The 26,465-nt window shown below is 37.5% G+C and overlaps 1 protein-coding gene across 6 annotated transcripts; it reads right to left on the bottom strand.

Moving 5' to 3' along the window:
* Positions 1–3,546: 3,546 nt before the first annotated feature.
* Positions 3,547–25,874, bottom strand: LOC123699558 (tubulin polyglutamylase TTLL5). Of its 6 annotated transcripts, none has more exons than XM_045646530.1 (17): positions 25,717–25,874; positions 25,304–25,404; positions 15,217–15,806; positions 13,518–13,648; positions 13,026–13,243; positions 12,280–12,493; positions 11,613–11,869; positions 10,892–11,091; positions 10,639–10,711; positions 10,157–10,295; positions 9,633–9,852; positions 8,917–9,073; positions 8,569–8,715; positions 8,127–8,283; positions 6,908–7,074; positions 6,442–6,627; positions 3,547–4,042 (listed from the first exon to the last, which is right to left on the bottom strand). In XM_045646530.1, the coding sequence occupies exons 2-17, from the start codon at positions 25,396–25,398 to the stop codon at positions 3,889–3,891; spliced, it is 3,105 nt and encodes a 1,034-aa protein (XP_045502486.1). In that variant the 5' UTR covers positions 25,399–25,404; positions 25,717–25,874; the 3' UTR covers positions 3,547–3,888. The 6 variants fall into 6 exon arrangements, with proteins under 6 accessions (XP_045502486.1, XP_045502488.1, XP_045502487.1 ...); XM_045646532.1 differs by having other exon boundaries at positions 6,908–7,059; XM_045646531.1 differs by having other exon boundaries at positions 8,133–8,283.
* Between the last annotated feature and the right edge of the window lie 591 nt (positions 25,875–26,465).

Below are 26,465 nucleotides of genomic sequence, written 5' to 3'. Positions count from 1 at the left end.
TCTTTTGTAATACCTACCTAATTATGTCATAACATATGTCATTTAGAAAATCCTCTGTGCAATGAATGTTTTATTTAGCTAGACTTATTTTACTTGTTATGTAGGTACTATAATAACTACTAAACCTACAGCACGGCCGCTATAGTACCTATTGGCCGCTCATTCTATAATATAAAAATCATTATAAAAATGAATCCCAAAATGTGCTGGTAAGCGCATAACTTTAGAACAGCTGAACCACCGATTTCTTTAATTTTTTTTTATTATATTCCTTGAAGTACGAGGATGGTTCTTATGAAGAGAAAACGTGAATATGTACCACTAGTTACCGCTAGTTATTTTTTACTTTTTACAATGAGGATTGATTAGGACGATTTCCGCGGCACGTCCCAGCTCGGAGATGTAGCACACAGATGTAGCATATATGTATAAATGGCCTATTAACCATAGATTATTATACACTTATCTAAGTACCTATATATTATAATCTCGTATATTATAAAGCTGAAGAGTTTGTTTGTTTGTTTTAACTCGCTAATCTCAGGAACTACTGATCCGATGTGAAAAATTATTTCTGTGTTAGATAGCCCATATATCGAGGAAGGCTATAGGTTATCCGCTATATAATATCATTACGCTAAGACCAACAGGAGCGGAGCCACGCGGGTGAAACCGCGAAGCGCAGCTAGTATAGAATAAGCCCCTCAGCCTTAGCCCTTAGGTACGCCACTGCACCGTAAACTTACCTTTTTCTAATACTGTGGATACAAAAAAATAAACATTCTATTAAATTAAATGTAGGTATGGCAAGTAGCTATCCTTACCCACTTAACATTAATTATTCAAAAGGAGGAGATATTAAATAAGGTAGGTAATAAAAAGCAAAATAAGTACGTAACTTTTTTATTTAGCTTAAAATAGTATAATTTTCACTGATTAAAATTTTTCTTTGCGATCCACGAATTATCACACATTTGTACTAAAGCGAAGCCTTTTTCGATCTTAACCTTTTTTAGTATACCTGGATAGACTGGATGTAAGTAAAGAAGGTAAGTACATAATATATTATATTGATCACAATCAAGAAGCTTATAATATCTAAAACACCACAAATGAATTATTAAATGTTATGTTGAATTGAAATTAAAAAAGTTCATAGGTGATATACATATAATAAAACTGTCGATTTTCGCGTGTTAGATCTTAGATACGGTTTTACAATATTATGGCGTACTGTTATGTCTATCCATACGAAAATTCTTAGTTATTAACCAATAAGGATTTGACCTACAAAATTGGCAATTTTATCACTAATAGCACAGCATATGTCAGTCATAGAATAAATGCGGAATACAACTTACAAAATAATAAAACATATCACTCAATTACTAAATACAAACTGATTAAAAATAAAATTGTGAACCAGCTGAGCTGCCAACAAATACTTTGGTTTAAAATTAAGCTATTTTTCATGCTATAATTTCAAATACGTCCATCAATACAAGAGAAAGATAAAGGCATTTACAGGAATAAATAATCTTACATAAAATTACACTAATAACTAAAGTGGATTAAATACAAATTTGTCTAGTTAGTTCCAAGATTTATCAAAGCGTATAATCTGAACACGACTAGCATCAATTTAATCACTAATAATAATTAATACTTATTTTAAGCACAATCAAGCACATTTCGACATGGGAAGTCCTTATTTGATATTTTATATCTATAATAATAATATGTACTTAAAAATAGATGAATGTGTGGATGAAAATTTTTGTCACAATAAGTGAGCTCTATTCGTCATTAAAACGTATATATTCACAAACCTCTTAAAAATGCAAAATTATTTTTAACGAATAACTACAGCTAGCTCAGTCTACAAATAAATATAACGGCTACATGTCACCTTCTACTATATTTTGGATATTGCTTATGTAAGTAGGTATGTACAATGTACAGCGAACACAATTTTACAATCAATTAAAACCTTTTTCCATTGTTTCATTTTTTTACTTATAAAATTAAAATTGAGTGGATTTTTTTTTATATAATCTGTTCTTCGGTGGTTCTTCGCATGCTCTTTGGTACTAAAAAGGCGCGAATTTGTTACTGCAAGTCGATGGCGGGTGAATAACAAAAATAATAAATAAGAGAATACCCAAAATATCGTATTTGTGATATCACTAGTCGCTACTTCTACAGTTGTTCGTTATATTTAGCACCTTATGTATTCCTCAATATCTACATTGCAGGTACGACAGGTTATAATTTATTTCACTCGAATTTTGGTTGTATGGTAACGAAATGAGTTATTTATTCTTTTTTATGTATTATGTACTCACTGAAATTGTCACCTTACTGTTATTGACGAGATTATAAATTAGGTAACCCAAAAAAATATTCGATTGCATCCCAAGGCATCACCCATAAAATCTTCTTTATTGCCAGATCTGGTAGTTTTTTACTTCGTATACCAACAAATACTATTACATTTCTGATGACGGTATAAATTTGAATTTGAAACAATGTTTATGACGATTTTAAGTGCACGATTTACGAAATTCACAAGCGATGTTTCTGTGCCTTAATAAAATGTTTAGTATATTTTATTTATTTCATAAGGAATATATTGATATTTTTTATTTGCCTACTCATTTATTAATGATGTTCTATTTTATAAATGTTTTGTTGAACAAATATTGTAAGTACTCATGTATTACCATTTTTAGCCTATTTGTTGTTCTAATTAATTAACTAGATGATGTAAAAATACTGTTTTACTTTCTATTGTTAATCTCAGAAGCAACGTGCAAATCTAGTTTTTAAATATATAATTCGTAGGATTCATATTTATTGCTTATTTTACTCTGTATTTTTAATTGCTTTTGTTTTTACGATTTTATAAAAATGGCGAGATTCGAAGCTGTATTGCTGTAAGAATTAAGTGCATAAGATTTGTTTAGAAGTATCTATAAAGGAATGAGTTACTCGGTATTTTGAAGAATTTTTGAAGACATGGAATTATTCACGAGAAATTTAAAACTTAAGTAGGAAAGGGGCGTCGATGAAGATAAAATTTAAACAATATTTGTGACCATTGTACCTTGTTAAAAATAATCTTGTTTGAATTGTATACTATAGTACTTATACATTAAAATTTTTGTAACACTTTTTACAGTAAGAAATTGTTTTTGGTGACATTTATTATCAAGAGTTACCACTTAAAACCTTTCACTTATGTTTTATATTCCTCTTGTGACTTTATCTGATGGAATCGAAGAGAAGTAGGGAGGTATAAGGGAACAAAGGAAACAGGAAGGAAGTAGGTAATTTTTATTAACAAACTTTACTTATACTACTGGAGGTTCTGTTAAGTCGCTACACCGAACTTAGGTAACTTATTTTCACCGAACATTTACATGTAATTATTGCGATTTTTTTTTAATTATTTACGATGAACACTTCTTTTTTTGGTAGTTAAAAATTTAAAACGCATCATATTGCCCCGATAACCGATCGGGGCAATATGATGCGTTTTAATATTGTTCATTGATATTTTTTTATAATTAATTTTTTAATACAATTCACAAAGTGGAGCCATGATTATAGCGATTGAATATGTCAATTTTTTCATTGTACGAAACTATCAGCTATAAAATATATATTTTTAAATCAATTAAAATGTACTGGGTATTTTTAAACAGCTACCAAATAATTGCACCCCAAATCTGTTTGTTATAAGCAATCATGGCTCCACATTGTCAACTATATTTTTATCCACCCCCATATTTTTGAATATAGCAACACTGCTCTATAGACCATTAAATCTTGTCTATGGTCTGTTCGGGTAGACTGTTCTATAGACAAACATATGTTGTCTATGGTCTATGATTTCGCATATTTGATAGCGACGTTATGCGGTTTCTCCTCCTTGAGGGAGTCCTTTAGTACAATATCGGATGTCGTGTAGGGGGGAGGTGGGGGGCTTTCTGACTCTGCTGCTGCGCTTGATTCTGATTGGCTCATGTCTGGTGTGGGCCTGGAATTGAAAATGAAAGTTATTGGATATTGTGGCTTATGATTGTATGGTTATACGGGAGACAAATACAAATAATAATAATTGAAGAATTATTTTCCGTCAGTTTTAATAGGACCCGTGATCTTGGATGGACTTGCATAAGGATTTTTACAAAAGTTGTGTAAAAGTTCAACTTGATACCTCGTTTCATTCATTCAATGAACGTCTCGCGTGTCATCGTTCCGGGCGTGTGCGTGTGTTGGTGTTAATTTATGATTTTTTTTCCCGACACTCGCGGCTGTTGAGCTGACATTGGTAGACAAATACCAATGTCAGCTCAACAGCCAGTACAGTAACAGTATATAAGTTGTACACTGTGAGCGGTACCTGTACTTGCGGCAGTGGAGCGGCGCCAGCGCGGCGAGGTGCCGCAGCAGCGTGTGGCGGGAGCAGCGCGCGAGGGCGGCGGGCGGCGCGTGCACGCAGAGCGGTACCTGTACTTGCGGCAGTGGAGCGGCGCCAGCGCGGCGAGGTGCCGCAGCAGCGTGTGGCGGGAGCAGCGCGCGAGGGCGGCGGGCGGCGCGTGCACGCAGAGCGGTACCTGTACTTGCGGCAGTGGAGCGGCGCCAGCGCGGCGAGGTGCCGCAGCAGCGTGTGGCGGGAGCAGCGCGCGAGGGCGGCGGGCGGCGCGTGCACGCAGAGCGGTACCTGTACTTGCGGCAGTGGAGCGGCGCCAGCGCGGCGAGGTGCCGCAGCAGCGTGTGGCGGGAGCAGCGCGCGAGGGCGGCGGGCGGCGCGTGCACGCAGAGCGGTACCTGTACTTGCGGCAGTGGAGCGGCGCCAGCGCGGCGAGGTGCCGCAGCAGCGTGTGGCGGGAGCAGCGCGCGAGGGCGGCGGGCGGCGCGTGCACGCAGAGCGGTACCTGTACTTGCGGCAGTGGAGCGGCGCCAGCGCGGCGAGGTGCCGCAGCAGCGTGTGGCGGGAGCAGCGCGCGAGGGCGGCGGGCGGCGCGTGCACGCAGAGCGGTACCTGTACTTGCGGCAGTGGAGCGGCGCCAGCGCGGCGAGGTGCCGCAGCAGCGTGTGGCGGGAGCAGCGCGCGAGGGCGGCGGGCGGCGCGTGCACGCAGAGCGGTACCTGTACTTGCGGCAGTGGAGCGGCGCCAGCGCGGCGAGGTGCCGCAGCAGCGTGTGGCGGGAGCAGCGCGCGAGGGCGGCGGGCGGCGCGTGCACGCAGAGCGGTACCTGTACTTGCGGCAGTGGAGCGGCGCCAGCGCGGCGAGGTGCCGCAGCAGCGTGTGGCGGGAGCAGCGCGCGAGGGCGGCGGGCGGCGCGTGCACGCAGAGCGGTACCTGTACTTGCGGCAGTGGAGCGGCGCCAGCGCGGCGAGGTGCCGCAGCAGCGTGTGGCGGGAGCAGCGCGCGAGGGCGGCGGGCGGCGCGTGCACGCAGAGCGGTACCTGTACTTGCGGCAGTGGAGCGGCGCCAGCGCGGCGAGGTGCCGCAGCAGCGTGTGGCGGGAGCAGCGCGCGAGGGCGGCGGGCGGCGCGTGCACGCAGAGCGGTACCTGTACTTGCGGCAGTGGAGCGGCGCCAGCGCGGCGAGGTGCCGCAGCAGCGTGTGGCGGGAGCAGCGCGCGAGGGCGGCGGGCGGCGCGTGCACGCAGAGCGGTACCTGTACTTGCGGCAGTGGAGCGGCGCCAGCGCGGCGAGGTGCCGCAGCAGCGTGTGGCGGGAGCAGCGCGCGAGGGCGGCGGGCGGCGCGTGCACGCAGAGCGGTACCTGTACTTGCGGCAGTGGAGCGGCGCCAGCGCGGCGAGGTGCCGCAGCAGCGTGTGGCGGGAGCAGCGCGCGAGGGCGGCGGGCGGCGCGTGCACGCAGAGCGGTACCTGTACTTGCGGCAGTGGAGCGGCGCCAGCGCGGCGAGGTGCCGCAGCAGCGTGTGGCGGGAGCAGCGCGCGAGGGCGGCGGGCGGCGCGTGCACGCAGAGCGGTACCTGTACTTGCGGCAGTGGAGCGGCGCCAGCGCGGCGAGGTGCCGCAGCAGCGTGTGGCGGGAGCAGCGCGCGAGGGCGGCGGGCGGCGCGTGCACGCAGAGCGGTACCTGTACTTGCGGCAGTGGAGCGGCGCCAGCGCGGCGAGGTGCCGCAGCAGCGTGTGGCGGGAGCAGCGCGCGAGGGCGGCGGGCGGCGCGTGCACGCAGAGCGGTACCTGTACTTGCGGCAGTGGAGCGGCGCCAGCGCGGCGAGGTGCCGCAGCAGCGTGTGGCGGGAGCAGCGCGCGAGGGCGGCGGGCGGCGCGTGCACGCAGAGCGGTACCTGTACTTGCGGCAGTGGAGCGGCGCCAGCGCGGCGAGGTGCCGCAGCAGCGTGTGGCGGGAGCAGCGCGCGAGGGCGGCGGGCGGCGCGTGCACGCAGAGCGGTACCTGTACTTGCGGCAGTGGAGCGGCGCCAGCGCGGCGAGGTGCCGCAGCAGCGTGTGGCGGGAGCAGCGCGCGAGGGCGGCGGGCGGCGCGTCGACGCACAGCGCGCTGCGCGTGTCGCCGAGGAACGTCGCCACCCAGCGCTCCGAGCGCAGCACCTGCAGCAACACGTCCTCCAGGTCCGCCTCGCTGCAACACCACACGGATTACGCACTCGAGGTATGTTGTGAAAACTTAACGTGATAGAAGTGCGCAAAATTTACGAAAAATGCACGTTTTATTGTGGTAATGTACGACATGATGTAAAAACTGTACAATATAGCGAAATTGTATTAGTGATCATGTAAAAATATGAAAAAATTAACTAAAAACTAAAAAAAAAAAATTTTTTTTATACTTTGCCAACGGGAAATGTTAAAATGGAAAAAAAAATCTGTGAATAAATGAAGGTAGAAGTAAAAACACCCACCTGGCCGCGTACAAAAAGTGCGCAAAATGTATATTCGAGACGCATCCGTCTCGATCCGCGCTGTCCGTGTACAGATCCGTCTCTCTGTAGTACATGTAGAGGAAGTCGTTGAGCTGCTTCGCGATGATAGCGCACCGGTCCTTGTCGCACATCTTCGCGGACGGGCCCTGGCGGCGCGGTAAAGCATTACGCCCGGCACATGGTAGAGTGTAACGCACAACGTGCGGTAGAACGTTACGCTCAACGTGCGGTAAAGCATTATGCCCGGCACACGAGAGAAATTAACGCACGACGTGCAGTAGAGCGTTACGCTCGACGTGCGGTAGAACGTCACGCTCGACATGCGGTAGAACGTAACGCTCGACGTGCGGTAGAACGTAACGCTCGACGTGCGGTAGAGTGTTACTTTCAGCACACGGGAGAATTAAATGCACAACGTGCGGTAGAGCGTTGCGTTCGAACGCTCGCTCGCGTATGGATAGAGCGCGAGAAAGGATCGGATATGCAAAAGAAGTCCTCTATCTGTAATACTTCTTAGATTGTGAAACTTATGTTAAATTATATTATATTTTCAAATGTAACTAGTTTATTGGCTCAGTACAGAAATATTATCTAATGCTAGCATGTAAAATTAAAAATAAAAATAATATACTATTTCATTTAATTGTTTACAAAAATAAAATACACTATTCCGTACAAGTCTACTTAAACGAAATAAATGATCATGTATAACTAAAGTTAGTAGTTTTGCATAAAAGTTAGCTAGCCAATCAAAACTACGAATTATATTTTTACATAATGAATTTTACTTTGCAAAAAAAAATTCTTGTTTTGTTTACACATACACCTTTAAATCCCATACCACTTGTTGCACATGTCACTGTACATGCAATTAGTTTCATATTGTGTAGCGCTTGCGCAAGCGCTTCAATTATAATTCATGCTAAGCTCTATAAATCTCGGCAGCTGCGCTCCCAGGGGCCGTATTATGACCCATTATTCCCAGTCAGTTTACGCCGTAAATTGAACTGACTGGTAAATTTATACTATAACACCATAATTAACGATGGCTGGTTATTGCGATAATAATATGAATTTGCCAGTCAGTTCAATTCACGGCGTACACTGACTGAAAATAAGAGGTCATAATACGGCCCCAGCTCGTTGCTAGGCGACGGGTGCGCACACACACACACACACACACACACACACACGTCACCTTTACATTGTACGGCATGCGCAGCGAGGCGGACGCGCGCCGCAGGAAGCGCAGCACGAGCGCCGCGTGCTGCGCGCCCAGCTCGTTGCTAGGCGACGAGATGCGCTTCAGCACGTGCGTGAGGTACAGCCCGAACGCGCGCCTGCCTTCACCCATGCTGTGCAAATTAAAAAAAAACTTTCAAAAAGGCCAGTTATAACTGACATTCGAATTTAAAACAATTGCTGTTCGGAATTTGAAATTTCAAAATGAAACAAATCTAAACATTCAAAATTCAAACAACATTAGAAAATTAAAAATCGATTCTCCTAAACGTTTTTAACAGTCAGCATTATTTTTCACATTCCACATTCGAAATTCAAACCACATCCGAATTTTTTTAATCAGCCAGTACTTTTCAATCTTCTCTCTATATCGCATTCTAAATTCAAATAGCACTAACGTGAGCTTCATTCCATCGTTGATCTGTCGTTTAATTAGTTCTTTAGCGCGTCTCGCATCCCGTGGCGGTGTAGTAGTGTCCGCTGGTGTTGAGATCTGGACGGCTGGCGCTGCGCCCGCTATGCACGCTGCTTCGTAGCGCTTTAACCTAAGGACGAGATGAGAACACATCAATAAGTCATTGTTCATTTCAATAAATATGCGATAAAAAATAAAATAAAGTTATTATCTGTGGTCACAATACCAAAACAAAGAAATATTTTAGTTTCTTTCTTGGTCAAGACCATAAAAAATGAAATTTTGTCAATTCATACTTTAGTGAACTACCCGCAATTCCACCAAAGCTCACCTCTGCGGTGTATCAGTGAGGCTAGTAGCGGCGGCCGCGTGCTGGAAGTGCGGCAACACGTGCGAGTGCACCAGCAGGTTGTAGTTGTGCTGCACCACCGTGTACGGCACGTTGTTGTTCAGTGACGTGGAGCACACCGGGATGCCCGATACGGGGTCTGTGGGTTATGAATAGACCAGAAAATTATAATTGGGCGATGAAAACCTGTCAGAATAATCATGGACAAAATTAAATACAGCTTGTTGTAATTATAAATAGACCAGAATATTAAAATGGGGGATTAAAAGAGAAGAGTTTAGTGCGGGATGCAAATAATAATGTTGCTTCAGACAGCGGGTTAAAAACAAGAAAAAATTAAAAAAAAAATGTGTGCGTGTACTAGTGTACACACGTAAGAAGTGAAACTTATTTATGACCGTATTTTTCAAAAAATAATTTTGTATATGCAACTTTACAGAAATACGTCGAATCACGCGTGGTAGGAATAAGAAAAAGATGGCGCGTAACGGAAAAATGTTACACTGAATTTTTTCCAACCCCGATAAAGAAGTTTCACTTCAATAAATATCCGTGCACGTGAATATCTGCGTAAGATTTATGTGAAACTCAAAATCAAATAGTACTTAATTTGTTATAGTAGAAAAGAAAATATTGTTGTTTTTATTAAGCTAATTTTTCATGTTAAAAAATTTGCCCACACCCTGCCCATGCCTCACCCAGGTACTGCGAGTACTTCTGCCACGAGTTCTGGCTGGGGAAGATGCGCACGAAGCCACCGCGGCGCGCGTACTGCGCCCGCACCGCGCGCACGATTCGCAGCTCTTCACCCGTTAGAGAATTGCCCAGAGTCTGCCCCTGGGTCTGCCCCGCTTGCCCCTGAGTGGTAGGATTCTTGCCACGCACGTTGACGTTCTCCGCTGAATGCACGCGCCGGCACTGTTGAGAACGTAATGTTTAATTTACATTCTTATTGGAAAGTATTCAATTTCATGCGTATTTCTTGTAACACAATTTCGTTTGTTCCTTCTACGACATAATTTTTATACGTATGCATGTGCGTATGTGTGAGTGGAAGTACGTACTAGGTACATGCGTGTACGTATTATCGCGTGCACGTCAACGCGTCACGGATTCTACGTCCTTGTGAGCGTGTCTGCGAGCGTTGCATGCTTGTATGTATGTATTGTGTACATGTTTACGTGTACGTGTACATATTATGTACGTGTACATGTACACTCACCGCTCCGATCCGCATCTTGAGCGACTGCGGCGCGGTATCAGCCCGCGACATGGGCACGGCGGGCAGACCCACTAGCGTGAGCGTGTCCGCTAATAGAGCTGATTTCACACGAGCGTCTAGAGGACTCTCGCACGCTAAGCTAGAAAGAGATTTTATTATTAATAGCTAGTTTAAGACTAAGTTATTGATAGGGTCAATGAGGGTAATTATGAACAGCGGTGATTGGAAAAAAGAACTGTTATATTTCATTTCACAGATCCGTTTCGGTTTTTCAAACGTGACTGACTGATAATAGAAAAATAATCTTGTTATTTGTTTACAATCACCCCTGTTCACAATTACCTACCCTGACTATCCAGAAGATTCTAACAAGTGTGAAAATACATATTTTTTTTTATTTTCAAATATAAGTTAGGAGTGATTGTAAATTATGGTAGTGTCTGTTATATCTGATTTTGGGTAAAATAGAAAACTTAACTTACCTAGGAGATAAATTGATTTCCAATAGCCACGGTTTCAACATATCGTCCACCAGTATGTCATAGCCAAATAGCTCTGTAAATAAAAATAATACACATAACGTATATGTAGATATACAATTTAGGAAAATCCATTTTAACCAACAGTCACAGATGTAGTCTTGATACAAAATAACTAAAAATTTTGAAATGGCATTAACATTAATTGACTACGACATTTTTTATTAATACTACCACCCCTGTACTACATACTTACCGAAGCAATTAAACAAATTAGGCACAAACACCCTCGCAGCCGCCGTTATAGTCTGCGCTGAGGACAATATCGACTTGACAACTAGGTCTTCAATGGCCGCCATCAGAGCCGCTGTGTTACGTCCCTGTTTACGCAAGTGACGTAATAGTGCTGAGAGCGTCCATTTGTGCCCGATGTTACCGGCGTTCGGGTCGTCACATCTGATAATTACATAATATTATGTAGAATTACATATTGTTTGATGATTAAATTATTAAGATTACAATAATACATCTATTTCATAAATTGTTTGAAATAACTTGCTTACAGTAAAAAAAGTTGTATAAAAACAAGACAAAAAGAGACAATTGTTAAACCAGTAATGGAGGCGTTAATCTATACATTAATTTATTTGGCGGTATTTTTGATTATCATTTCCAGATAAATGTGGGTAGGTGGAAAAAAAGTAAATAAAAATTCTTACATAATCTCTAATCAATATAATTTTTAGCAAGGGCACGTTTTAATCAATTTTAATTGTTAAAATTTCAGTGAACTTTAAAGCAAGCAAGTAAATTTCAAAGTTTATCAACAGACATTTTTAATTCTGGATAAATTTTGATGTTGCTCTTGTTTTTTTCAGTTATACAATACTAATAGTTTTTATTTTAGGATCCTTATTTATATTTAAAAAAAAAACAATAACAACGAATAAAAAGTAAAGAAAGGAGAACCAACTCACTTGATATAATCTGTGTGGTATTTATTTATGCTGTAATTACACAGATGCATGCACGGGTTCCACAAGTTCTTGTTCGTTTTATCATACTTCACAGTAGCAAATCTAACCAGTCCTTCTTCATACAAATATATCAGTAAAGGGTCTATTGACGTCACGCACACGTACAAGCGCAGATCGCACTTGTGTCCGCCAATGAGGAGCGGCTTGTCTATGTATTTAGCTACTACTACGTTCTCGCCTTTTGGTATTTGTTCTGGCTGAAAAGACGAAATAAATATGAAGTATTATTAAAAAAAAAAGGAACAGTTACCAATTTATGCATTTGCAGTGTATTATAAAAACAATAACGAAAACAATGTATTTTCAACATAGATGACGACGACGATGATTACAAAAAATTTACACTTTTTGTTCGTTTTTTTTTATTTTTTTTGCTGTCCACCAGACATTGTTGCAGAATTTTAGTACAATATTTTTTTAAATTTTTTGAAACTTCATTATGAGTATTTGCCATTTTATAAACATAATTTTGTCGGATTAAAAAAAAAACGATGTTTTCATGGTTTCTATTTCCAACCTCCCATAGTTATTTGTATTAGCCATTTTGAAGTGTTTCAGTCCGCTTCTATAGAGAAGACATCATCACCTATCCCAACCACATACTCACCGTGTTGACAATATAAATCCCGCGGCCTCTGCTAGAAGCGGCCGGTTTCACAATCCACGGCCCCTTGGTACGATAATGCGTGGTACATAGTTCCTTGTACTCGCCGGGCATCAGGAACGTGGTGGGGATGAAGTCGAAGTGCTTGAGACCGCGGAAGTACTGCATCTTCTCTATGTTCTTGAACAGTTTGTCCTTGCGCGTGAGTTCGTATGATCTGTGGGTAGTTTTGGATTGTGGGAGTGGTCGTAAAAATAAGAGTAGTTTAAACTTGGTGAATGGTTAAAACGTATTAAATTGTACACAAATTTCAGGAAGATAAACGAAAAATTAGCATCATTGTAAGTTTACTATGAAATATGTAGAAGTAACAAGTAGAAGTATGTTAACTATGAATGGTACATAATTCAGCTGATAATAATTAGTTATTGAATCAATTTTCAATCGATTTTCCTGGTAATAGGATATACCAGTGTGCCTAGTGCGAGTTTTCATCGAGTACGAAACGTTACTATCGCGTTTGCGTCACAGCCGAATTAGTATGGGAAATCGAACAGCGCCCCTAGCGGACGTATGGGGAAGCTTTGATTCCCCATACAAATTTCGCTGTGACGCAGACGCGATAGTAACGTTTCGTACTCGATGAAAACTCGCACTAGGCACACAGGTACTTAAAACTACCCTCAGAAAAAGTTTGTCTAAAAAGTTTTATTCACCAATATACTTTTTCTTTAATTATATCTCCCTACCTCGGAAAGTGATTAACCCGTTGATACGGAGACAGGGACCTCAGCACATCGGGCTTCGGATGCAGCCCCGCCCACAGAAGGTTGAAGTCCTTCGACTCGGAGCAGGCCTCTTGAAGCCCGTGCGCTTGCAGCAAGCGGTGGAGGAGCTTTGTCTCCGTGTTCACTAGCTTGTACGTGAGCCGGAGTATCCAGGCCGGCATGTGACAGCTTTCTAATACCTGGAAACGAAGAAAAATGTACCAAAATCGTCACTTTACTCCATGACGTAACTGTATGATGATGCGACCTAGATATTTTACTCTGAATGCTTCTAAAGAAGTGTCACATCTAAAATATGTGATAACAGTATAAAAAATTGGCAAAAAAATATCATTTGAGTACGTTATTGAAGTTATTTAGCATCGATTTTATTTAAAGTGACATAATTGGAATTTCTGCAACGTTTGATGCACATTTGTATAGAAAAGCTAAGTATAATGAGTGTTTACGCACCTTAACACTATCAACTTTGACTAGAGAATGTTCAGAGTCGTCGCTGTCGTTGCCGGGCGATATCGTCCTTTGTATTTTATTCTTTTTACTTTTCCCTTTGTTCTTTTTACCCTTCTTTTCTTCTTTAATCTCTAAAAAGAAGCACATATTAACTTTATTTTATCTATATTATAGTGGGATAATAAGTGATCATTTAACGTTGCTCTTTTTGTAGTTTTGGTAACATGAACTATACAGGGTGTAATCGTTAAGTGTGCACAGGCGATTATTCCGTAACTATTACAGATATCAAAAAACTTTAAGCTGATATCGAAAGTATTTAACCTAATGAGTAAAATGGCCATAATAAATTTTTAAAAATAAAACGAGTTATATCTAAAAAATTAACTTGAAACCCTCCTATACATTTAGTATGAGATACGAATATCCCATGTACATGGGTTGATCCAAAAGTAATGATAATCAATATTAAAAAGGTCATTACAGTTATAATAATTATGTAGTTCTCTAGATAGTCTTCTAACTAGAAAATATACTTCAATATTTTTTTTCCTAAACTTAAAAAAAAAAACTTTGACTTCATCCACAAAAACCCCTCCACGCGGCCATCACTTCGCTGTCGTCTTAAAATAATTTATTGCTAAGAAAGTGTTTCTTGTGCCGAGGAAAGAGATAAAAGTAAATAGGAGCTAGATCTAAAAAATAGGGTAGGTTTTCAAGCATTTGGAATGCCGATTTTTGAATGGCAGCCATCGCAACTGACGCTTTGTGATCTGGTGCGTTGTCTTGGTGAAACAGCGTTCAGGTCCACAGTTTGCCATGTCTCTTTTCCTTACTAACCTACCGCAATCTTTTAATTTGGTCTGTTTAGTAAGAGCCCAATAAAGTGGCTACCTTTTTAAAATATTCCACCATAATTATTCCTTCAGCGTCTCAAAAAACTACCGCTTTAATCTAACCTACTGATTTTCACTTTGAATTTCTTCATCGTCACTTTGGAAGCTCGCATCCAGGACATTGATTGTTTTTTGGTTTCAGCATAAACATGGTGAACTCGGGTAACGTCCATGATCACAAAACGTGACAAAAAATTATCCTGATATCATTAAAAATTTAGAATTTTACCCTCTACATGTCGAATCGTTGTTTCTTCTTTTCGTCGGGAAACAGTCTGGCACGCACGGTTCACATTCAAATTAATGTAAATAATTGGAAACGTGGCCTGTTGATATGATTTTTTTGTGATTACTTAGTGAATACATGAGCAAGCAAAAAACATTTATTTTATATTTTTATGTGCACAGGAAATACCCAATTGTCACTAGTTTTGGATCAACCTAGTACATTTAATATGAAAGATTTTAGCTTTTTCTTTCTTTTTTTGGTTTTCTGCTATAATTACTTCGTAAATTTGAAGGGAAGTTCATTTAGAAACTGTAAATAGAGCTCCTCATTGTATTGCACAATGAGGACATCACTTCGAAAATCTGCTATGAATACAAAATGTATGGGAAATAAAATGTATGGGAGCGTTTAATGTAACATTTTTGGATATTTCTCGTTTTATTTTTAAAAATTTATTATGGCCATTTTACTCATTAGGTTAAATACTTTCGATATCAGTTTAAAGTTTTTTGGTATCTGCAATAGTTACGGAATAATCGCTTGTGCACACTTAACGATTACACCCTGTATATACCTTTAACAACTGGCGGAGGTTCTTCTGGGGGTTTTATATTAGCGGTCGTGTTCTCTATATTCAAATGTTTCTTCAGCGTAATTTTACTGAGATCATTGAGCACGTCTTCAATGTCCCTCTTGTGTTCGTGGCCCTGCTCTTCCACCGACACCGTCTCTGGTATCTCCGCCTCACTGACGTGCCGAACGACGTACGCCTGCCCAGTAAACTTGGTGTGGTTCCCGAACGTCTCCATAACGTCATGCATGATCGTCTTCGGCCGCACGCTGAAGGAATGCGGCTCGGCGACCAGCCTCTTCGCCATGTTCTTCGCCTTATTCAATAAAATTGTTGTCCCCGTATTATTGCCTACTGTTTTGGTCGTCGATTCCATCGAGGGTGTCCTGGATGCTAGGACGCACGATCTGAATATCAGGACGGCGCCCTTGGAGCCGACCGGCCCGCCGGAAACCCAGTCGGATATGGACCCTTCATTTTCCTTCTCTTTCTGGTTGCTTGGGGCCTCGTCATTCTTTCTCATGCTATCTGCGTTTTCTGCGGTTTGAAGGCCAGATGTAGACGGAATTGTGGTTTCTGTTGATACATGTGGACTGGAATAAAAATGAACATTAGGTAAAGCGTGATTTATTGTAAATAAAAAATTATGGGTGCCGAGGTGGTAACGTGAATGTGAAAAAATGTCATCAAGCGTCTATTTCCTTGAGTTTCTAGTACCTTATTGACGAAGCTTGGAAGATGACATAAAGTTTTCATAACTAGTATAACAGAGACGATTGGTAAAATATCAGTGAATATACTAATACTAGAATGGCAAACATTCTAATATGATTCTACGTCTCCTTTCCACTAACAAGAAGATTATAATGATGTACCTCTAGTACCTGTACCTATTCACATTAAACTAAACCTTTGTTATATTGGCATTATAATCTTTTTTCACAATATAACGTAAATAGACCGTAAAAAGCGAATCAGTTCCATGTCAAGGACACTAATAGCTAAGCGTTAAACAATGCTTAATCAGCGTTTAGTGATTAAAAGCATTTGCAGCGTGTTCATGTTAATAATTGTCTCGCGGTGGAAAAATATGTACCCTTGACCGTATTGATCGGCGACAAGTTATCAAATGATCGAAACTAATACGAACAGCTGTTGTATGAATATATAAGTACTGGACACATGTAATTGCCACGGTGAATGTTTGTTGTAGGGGTTGACATTTACAATGGTTATGTACTAATAATAACGAATACATTATCGGAATGAATTGATATCTAAAACTTCAGCAGAGATTTAGTATTACTGTTTGTTTGTATTATTATATACCTAGAGGCTCATTTACTCTTTTCTCTATGCTTGAATACAATTAGATAATTCTTGAATAATTCAAAGATTACACTTTAGTAATATTTAGTAGTTATTATCCCTAGCTTGGGATAATAACTACTAAAGTTACAAGTGACCATTTCACCGTGTTCTAATAAAATAGTTAACCAGACCTTGCTATTAAAGCCTCTTGAAGCTATTCAGATCACATATGGTCAGCCATCAGCGGATCGATTGTGTTCATATATGGCCAGTGTTGTACCCCGCATAAATCGTATATGACACATTCAGTGCAAGCGCATGTACCGTTATGTCAAAAATTATTGTTATTACGGCCGTAAAACTTTTATTTAGTTGGTATGAATATGAAATAACTTCTATATTTTTTTCGTGTTAGTAGTTTAAAAAGGGGCTAGATTCATTCAGTTCTATTCTAGAGATAAAGTTTGCGTGTATCTGCGTACAATTTTTTTTATTAGGCTAGGAACTACCTACACCTAGTAACATATAAACTTTTAAAATCTCGTATTATGTTGCTTTTTCATACTAAACTCCTAAATGTTGTTAGTGATGAATGCACTTTATTACTATAAAAAAAATGGAAATTACTGCGGGAATATAATAGACATCACCGGTCATTTGGTGAACTTTAATTATAAGTACCTATGAGTAATTAAACGTGTTATTAGATTTATAGAATTGCCAGACACATAAAGCTGTTTTTTCATTCAAGTTGAAGCGAAGGTTAACAGTAATAAATTTTTTCTCGTCTCGCCTCTAACTCTTTGTCATTTTAAAACATTTGTCTGCTTTGAGATTATTTTCATGTTGTTTCCTAATATTCTAAACATACATTTAGGAATTTAAATAAACGTTTAGATTACTCTTTGTTTGTGTTCTCAAGATAAGCATATTATGACTGTGTACAGTGTAGACAGAAAGATAACGTAAAAAATAGAAAAGTTCGTTAGTCTATTTCTTTTGGACAATCTCGGAAACATTAATTTTAAGTAGAGTTTTATTTCTTATTAAGACTCGTCATGCTTATGTTTTTCTAGTAGTAGTGTAGAAGGTTACTAGGCGATAGAGATATGAATACCACCTTTTTTTAAATCGGTTCTGAACAAGAATCAACACATCTTTATCGATAATTAATATGATTTGAAAATGTTAAACCAAAAAGTTTCCTCTTTATTACTTTATACCAAGTCTACGTAAAGGCCCATCTTCGTCGAAACCATTAAAACGAAACCCCGTGCAATGTAGGTTAGTGATAAGGAAACGTTTTAAAATAAATCCCAAGTACACAGCGCATTAGCACGCGCTGGACTATCGCGAATTACTGAGATACATTAGCCAGTAATGTATGCACAATGTTTTTAAACATATCTCGAATTACGGACGTTTTCTTAGGACTGTTTTGTCAATGCCTTAACATTTCATGAAATATTGACGTCTAAGACCTTACCATTAGTGCCAATTTTTCAATCCTTGGACAGAACTTATTCGTCCAACATAGTATTAATAACTCAGGCCCCAAAATCACAGACACAATAGAAAATCTATTGTGTCGTGGTCCGATCGGGCCGCTCGGGGCAACATTTACAGAATAGTGTTGTTAGTTCTTCGGCTTCTGATATTTCACAGGAAACAATTTTGTTTCAACGAAGGATTGAAAAATCAGCCTTTTATTGAGCCTATTTTATGGAATCCTGTATATCCTAGCAGGTAAATAAAGAAATATAAAATTTTTATTTCCATCTCCAATGGAATGGTAGAGTGCTCCTATCGTAATAAAAAGCCTTTGTGTGGTTCCAGGATGAAATATTTATGGAACTGCGGATTTCAGGAAACAACTTTTCTTTTGTATTCTATTTTCATCACTTTTGGTTGGAATTTCAATTCCCTTTCCGGTATGTAAAGAGTCAAAATCAGTTTACTAGGCTCAGAAAAAATATTTCTAAAACATACCTATATTATATTTTGAAATATTCACAATATACTTATTCTTATATGGACATCGTAAGAGATAATACGTAGCTACATCAATAGCGAAGCATTGATGATCCCATGTCTAAAAGAGTTTAAAACTTTCAAAAGGAAAGGAACTTAGCAAGTAAGTACATTAGGGTTAACTTAAATTAAAGTGATGAGTCAAGCGCTCCAACATTCTACACTCGACAATATGCCGTAAATCCAAATTGGCGGAAGGATGTCACGCCAACAAAGTTTTGCCGATTGCTTATAAATTGTGTAAAGCTGATGTTACACTGAACAGATGTGACTGATTAAAAAAGTAATATAAAGAGGTTATTTCAGAAGAAATGCGTCAAGATAACAAGTACCTAAGTATAATTAGGAAAGATTCCAATATTTAAACAAAAGGAGCTACTACTAACTAGAAATTTACAATTTACGGAGCTTTACAAAAGTTTCAAGTACTTTACTAGTATGTGTGTAATTTATAATTCGTAAAATTAAATAGAGACAATTAGAATATGTACTACGAGTAATATAGCAAGTGTTTATATACATCTGTTTTATCACTTAACATAGTCATAAAATCAACGTAGGTACTTAATCTCAAAATACCCTCACGTAAAGCAAACAAGCGAATAATACCCACGTTATAATTAATGTTTATTTATAAGTTGCTCTGCATGCAAATATGCGATTGGTGGATTTATCATCACCAAGATATTCACTGCCGACTCATCAATCGACTGTAGCGAGATTTCTGTATTTTCGTATGTATTACTCATTATATGATATTTAAGTAACTTATCCATGGGCTTAAATATTAATAGACACTCTTTTAAATCGATTAAGATTGTTTGTGCAATTATAGACGTAGGTATAGCTAAAGTTAAAGAGTTTGTTTGTTTGAACTCGCTAATCTAAGAAACTACTGGTCCGATTTGAAAAATTTCGGTGATAGATACCTCATTTATCGGGGAAGGCTATAGGCTATTTATCATCACGCTAAGACCAACAGGAGCGGAGGAATGCGGGTAAGACCGCGGGACACAGCTAGTGTTTAATAAAATCAATATTTAATTATTTTAATTACACGGAATACGTACCATACGAATACCATTGTAAAATTTTGACCAATTTGAAACTTGCTGATTATTTTCAAAACGAAAATGTCGATGCCTTCATGACAAACCCGCATTAAAATCTGTTCAACTCTTTGGGAGCCAGACACAGATGTTAAACTTACATCCCTCAGTTGCGACTTGTGTTTAAAAATACGCTCCGAATTGGGAACCTCCCTAATTAACAACAGTGCAATCTAAATAAACGCATTTTAAAGCAGAAGGTTTTCTCCCTTCGTGCAGTACAGAATATACTTATTTCATATCATTTATCATTTTTATCATTACATTTTATGGTAGATTGAGACTTTCTAATAATTTTTTAACAATCGATACCGGCCCTCTTGTTATAGGATTCAGTCAAAATAAATGTAGAATAAGTATTCTTACAGCAAGCTGTATTTAGAAAGCGTTTCATAATTATTTACAAAATAGTAAATAATTATTATTGCTGAGATACCCAATAACCATCGATTCCCAGAATAAACTTCAGATCATGTTGTTATTTTTAGATATTATTCTGTTTACATTTAACAGGATTCTAATGAATGAGACGAATGATTTAACCAAACATAATTTGTATTAATTTAAATTTCTTAAAAATCAAATGTATTAGGTATGTGAAACTTATCTATTACTATATTATGCACGCAACCTCGTACACACTATTACACTTACACACACAAACACACTCACACTCAAATACACACACTCACCCACACACACTCACTCACACACACACACAAACTCTCTTTTACTCACGTTATAATGGCACTGTGTCTTATGGAGTGGAAAGCGTCGATCGCCTATAGCACAGGTCTAGTACCTAGTTTAGGCGATTGTCGTGTCTCATTTATGTAATCTTCTTATAATGTGGGTCTAAATAAATATTTTTCATTTTTTTTTTTCATTTTCAAACAAATACATACTATAAATATGTTTGTTGTAATTTATTTAATGAACACATAATTTTTTATTTAAATTTAAACTTATTTTAGTTTTTATTGAAGTGAAGTGAATTATCGGGGTTCGAAAAAAATTTTGTGTAACATTTTTTCGTTACGCGTGACATTTTTCCGTTACGCGCCATCTTTTTCTTATCCCTACCACGCGTGATTCGACGTATTTCTGTAAAGTTGCATAAAGTAAATTATTTTTTGAAAAAATAAGGTCATAAAGAAGTTTCACTTCTTACGTGTGTACACTAGTACACGCACACATTTTTTTTAGATTTTACGAGCTTTGTGAGAGAAAAATTAAAACAAAAAAGATACACTCCAGTTTTACGTACTAGTTTACAGCTAACTTAACCATTAAAACTGAAACGTGAAAGTATCATTTAAATCCGTTAAATGCTGTTGTAAAAGACCAAGAAAAAAAGTTTAAATGCTAACTTTTATGTAAGAAACTTTCTAAAGTAATTTATGCTCGAATTATCAAGATTATACCTACCTACGGTAAAAATACGAATAAAATTATCCGTAAGGTCCGAGCCGTTCCGGTCCTTGCGAATGTTAATTTCGTGTGTAATATTTGAATGTTTATTAGACTAGTGACTAGTTGCTACCCGCGACTTTGTACGCGAATTTTGCTCACGAAAATAATCACCTGAATTTTTTTGGGGCCTGGCGAAGTAATTTCATGTTTAACTTTAATTATATTATTTGGCATTGGGGCCAATCTCGATGAGGAATAGCCCACTATACTGGCTATTCCTCATCGAGATTGGCCCCAATGCCACTATACTATCACCTATGTCATATATTTTTGCACAAGTAGGCGCAAATTTGTGTTTGCAAATTTATATTTTTAAACGTAACATTTTATTAGATTTGACATAAACAGTTGATTAATTAATTCAACTATTTCTTATGCAAGCGCATCCTTATATTTTAATCTAGATTGATTTCATTTTTGCTACACTAATTAAAAAATCCTATTCACCCTAACAGAAGCTAATAAAAAATAGCATCTAAGCGTAACCCTGGATACGACTATCGACGTATCGATAGCGTGAGGGGTTCGACCCTAATTCTCCCATTTACGAACAGAGAGTAGCGGAGCGGAAACAAGAGCGGTAGCGATTAATTCAATCAATAAGTCAATCAATCGGTTGAAACCTATGTAGATTATAGATATTGATGTCCAAACATTTTAAAAGAATTGAGAGAGAATTGAAGAGCTCCGTTGTTTTAAGAATGTAAAACTGCACGCATAGGCAAGTCTAAAAAGATAAAAAAAAATCGCAACATGTACATCTGTTGTCAAATACAATAGGTATAATCATGGAAAGACTTTCGGACAGTTTTTCAGGAATTTCTTAAATTAACTATAAGTAGCCTTTTAAAATTAAGATTTCACTCAATAAATTATGAAATATTTTATAATTTATAGTCATTGCTATTTTTTTCTTTTTAATTAAAAATTTGCAAAAAAGTCTATTAGAGTTTAAATAGCAACCAATTTTCCGCGCTCGCTTCGCCTATCAATGTAACATGCGTGTAAAATCGCGTTTGGAAAACTGGATGCAAGTTCCGATAATACTGCAAGCCTGATTGAAGTTTGTTTGAGGAAACTAAGAGATTGATTATAGGCATTTAGTACTTGTAAAATGTATCTGGACAGGTACAAGTTGTCGTATTAATAGGATATAAGATAAAATAAGGATATCTTTATTTTACATTTTAAATATTTACAAAATTTTTAATTTCATAACAGCTGATTTTTATTAAAAGCTTTTAAACTTTTTTTTTGGGGGGAAATCAAGCTTTCAACTTTATTACAAAAGTATAATACTCGTAAAATATTTTTTTTAATCCTCATACTTACATATTATTATATTTTAATTCTTATGTACTTACTAGCGTAAATTCTAGAAGGTTTTTCGAAATTCAAATATATTTTTTAATAAAAAAACCTACAATCTCGATCTCATACACGTAAAAATAAATATTCTTTTAAAAATTTACAATTAATTCCTCAAGTCTATAATAATTATTAAAAATACTCACAAAAACACCTTTCCCATTGTTACAATTTATCGCTAACATTCACATAACACAAAACAATTTATTATTGCCTTCCGCTCGTAATAAATCCACGCACGCACGACCGCACTCTAACGCACGTACATGATGACCAAAGAGTATAATGTATAATAGGGCATAGAGAGCCCTCTTGAAGCATATGAAGGCCAACCTATTTGACTTTGACTGGCGACAATGAGCCCTCTGGATTTTGGGGTTAGAACTAATTCCATATACCTACATACATATATACGTTAATATACATAGGTAGTAGGTATATTTTTTTTATCACTACTCTTCTATAAATAACGACGCAATTTAATTTGAATAATCATTTCAGGCAAAAATAATATGTGCCTGGAATAAATGCTCACATATTATATTTGCGTCGTTATTGAAATAGGAGAGCGATATTGTTTCAGAGAATACCTACAACTGATTTATTATCATTTATTTTCAACATTTTAGAAATAAGACAAAGATCTAAATGATTACAAAATGGATGGTTTTTAAAGATTTAGGTGATTTAAAAAAAAAACTTTTCAGTTGTAATAATTACAAGATAATTAGCTTATATAATTAGTATTTATATTAGTTTCATTATATGAATATAAATACGGAGTCTTTAAAAATGAGATATTTCGAAGTGCTAAATAGGTATAATTCAGTCAAATTTCTTAAAACAAATTGAAGTACTTACTAAGGATAATGAAGAAAACGACAATAAAAGAAATTAGTTCTTTATTTTTTAAAAGCTTTCACATATTGTAATATTACATATTTTTAAGTACTTATCTAAAACAAAACTGTCCGTGCACATAATTTTCAGTAAAACGTTTTGAAAGCCTGAACGTAGGGCTCGATTCAACGCACTTTCACCACACTTTCACGAGAACTATAAACTTCACACGATTATCAACAAAATGAACTAATTAAGTAATTTTAACGTAAATAAACTTCACCGTTCACGTATAGTCGCCGCCATTTTATGACAGAATTATCAAATACAAATTACAAAAAAAAAGTTAGTCAATGTTACCAATTAATAAATCATATTTAACACTTTTCATGTAAATTAAATAAGACGTTTTCAGTATTTTATTTAGTTAGACGCACTATTTTTTTATGTAAAATATTTTCCTGAATAATTATAGTTCTAGATAAGATAGGTACTGAATTAAAAATCTGAGATTATTGTTCTAATTCATTTAAACTTTGAATAAAGAAAGGTTTTCATTTGCCTTATTTTACTGCATTGATTTCATATAGGACCACACTGAGAAGCTTTCAGAAGATGTTGCAAGTTTATTAATTTGATACCATATGAAGCGATTGAAATCGCAAAATTATTTATTGGAATTTGAAAAAAAGTAAGACATGCATTCGATCTATTAAAATAAAACAATGTTTAAAGAATAATTTCCATTTATTTAAATATCTTTATTCACTTTGCAAAAACTTCGGAAAGTGCGATGCCATCTTTTGGGGATTTAATATAAACTTATTTAAATAAGTTTTTACTCGCCAAAGTATAGATCGCGTGGCTTTCTTTAATAAATGTCAGTTTGTTCTAAGTGTCCCCCCCCTGATGATGACTGAAGTTATGTTGAATGGTGTAAGGTGTTATGAGTAATATGACGTCACGTTGGTTAAAGTCGCGAGTTTGATCTCTGGTGGTGCAATTAATGCCATAATTAACCATGGCCGGTTATTGCGATCATAAATCATAATATGAATTTGCCAGTCAGTTCAATTCATGGCGCAAACTTACTGGGAAAAAGAGGTCATGACAAAAAAAAAATAGGTAAAGGGAGTAGCAGTTCCTATAATGAAAATAAATCCGTTTCAAGTGGTAGGTACAAAATCGAGTCTGAAGGAGTTAAATACAAACCTATAAATATTCAACAAGCTAATTAAAGTGTGATAAAAGGTTGAAGATTTGTGAGCAGTAAAAATGTTTGCCTTTTTTATTTTTCCGCTTGTTCATGTGAGCAGTGTAATACACATAAAGGGCTAAACAGAATCTAATAAGATTTATACTTTTATGCGAACTATGTAATCGGAATCTTTATTATTCTATTTTGACAGGTCAAACCAGCAAGAAGCAAAGGAAGTATGTAGATAAAAATTTTGTTTATGATACAGAACTACACAACTATTTCAGAGTTCAATACACACTAGTAGGTATAATATCTTGTCTTGGAGAAGTTTACTTCTCAGTTTGAAGCAGCGAAGACTGGCTTAACATTGGATTCTAAGCTTCACTAGATAATTTGTAAATAATTGAATTCTAATACTTGATGTTTTAATCTGTATTTTTTTAAATATTGGCAGATGATAAGCTTTATAAGTCAATGATATAGAGTGGAAGATTTTGATATTCAAAGTAGTGGACATCTATAATAGTTAAAATTAGCGTGCCTTCTGCAGTCATAATGTAACTTGGAGGTAAGGGTGAGAAAAGTAAAATAAATGGGTTTGAATCCCAAAGCTATACAATATAAGAAGAAAGAGAATCAATGTTTTTTTTCAGTTTTCTAATAATTTGGATAAAAAATTCCTCAGTGTATAACAAACCCTTTGGAATTCAATTCAAGTGATGAGTAAAATCGAAAATTATTTCTCTTTAAAAATAACCTGGTGTGTGGACGGTTGCTGTTGCATTTTGTGTGTATTTTGGGAAAATCATCAGGTACCTTATATTGTAGCTCGATTTCGTCTTCTGGATCCATGGTGGACTTTTGAGAGACAAATAAAATACATAAATACATATCCATAATACATTCAAATATAGTATAAATTTTCTATATACCCGCTATAAATATATAATTAAACATAAACAAAATACGATCTCAAATAATTTTAACGAAAAAACTAAACTTTATTTGAGTAGATTTAATTATATCAAGCGAGTCTTATTAGCTACGGTTTTATATTAAAAGCATTTCGCCGCATACTATTGAACATTCAAAAATCAATATCGTTATGCGGTAAATCAGATGTTTAAACAATAATCTTGTCAAATATAAAATTTTACATAGGTTACTTACGTTTACTGGCAAATTTTCTCGGCCGGTGATAAGCGGGCCAACATAAAATATACACTAACGATTTTACATTTCTGATTTTTTTTGGTTTATTATCACTATTTTTTACAAAAATATATCAACTAAAATTTTGATAGATCCATCACAATTTCATCTTTCAAATTTAGCACACGCGCGTCGAGAAATTTTATGGATGCGATCAAACGCTATATTGAGTTTTAATAATTTTTAAACAATTTACTAATGAAACAAATTATATTTTCTTGTTCAGTTATTGATATTCAAAATGGCCTGATGATTGAATAAAGAGGTTTGCACAAATAAATTTTAATTAAATTTAATCAGCTGTAACTTTGATGAAATAATGAACGCAATTTTTTTGACAGGACAATCAGCTTGAGCTCACAGCTGTTTTTTTATAATTAAGGCTACTTATGCATGAAAATTTTAAAGGATAGTCTACATATTTTAAAAATATGAAAATAATAAAAATTAAATATAAAATACCTAACAATTCATTGAGAATAAAAAAGGCATTGAAGACTTCACTAGCAGTAATGTTAAGGTTTTATTTGTAAGATCTACGCTTTGTTTAAACTTTATGATGTAAAAATGATGACTCTTGATGATCTATAATATAGGTCTAGTTGCTTTAATAATAATTAATGCTATAAGCTTAGGGCGTATTCAGAAAGAAAGCTTGAAACTTATAAGCGCTTATCGGCGCTTGTCAATGCTCAAACCAGCTTGTC

This window comes from Colias croceus, chromosome 18 (genome assembly GCF_905220415.1).
Source record: "Colias croceus chromosome 18, ilColCroc2.1".
NCBI classification, from domain to species: domain Eukaryota; kingdom Metazoa; phylum Arthropoda; class Insecta; order Lepidoptera; family Pieridae; genus Colias; species Colias croceus.
The sequence above is the reverse complement of the archived record's forward strand: the minus strand, read 5'-3'. Positions and strand labels throughout refer to the sequence as shown.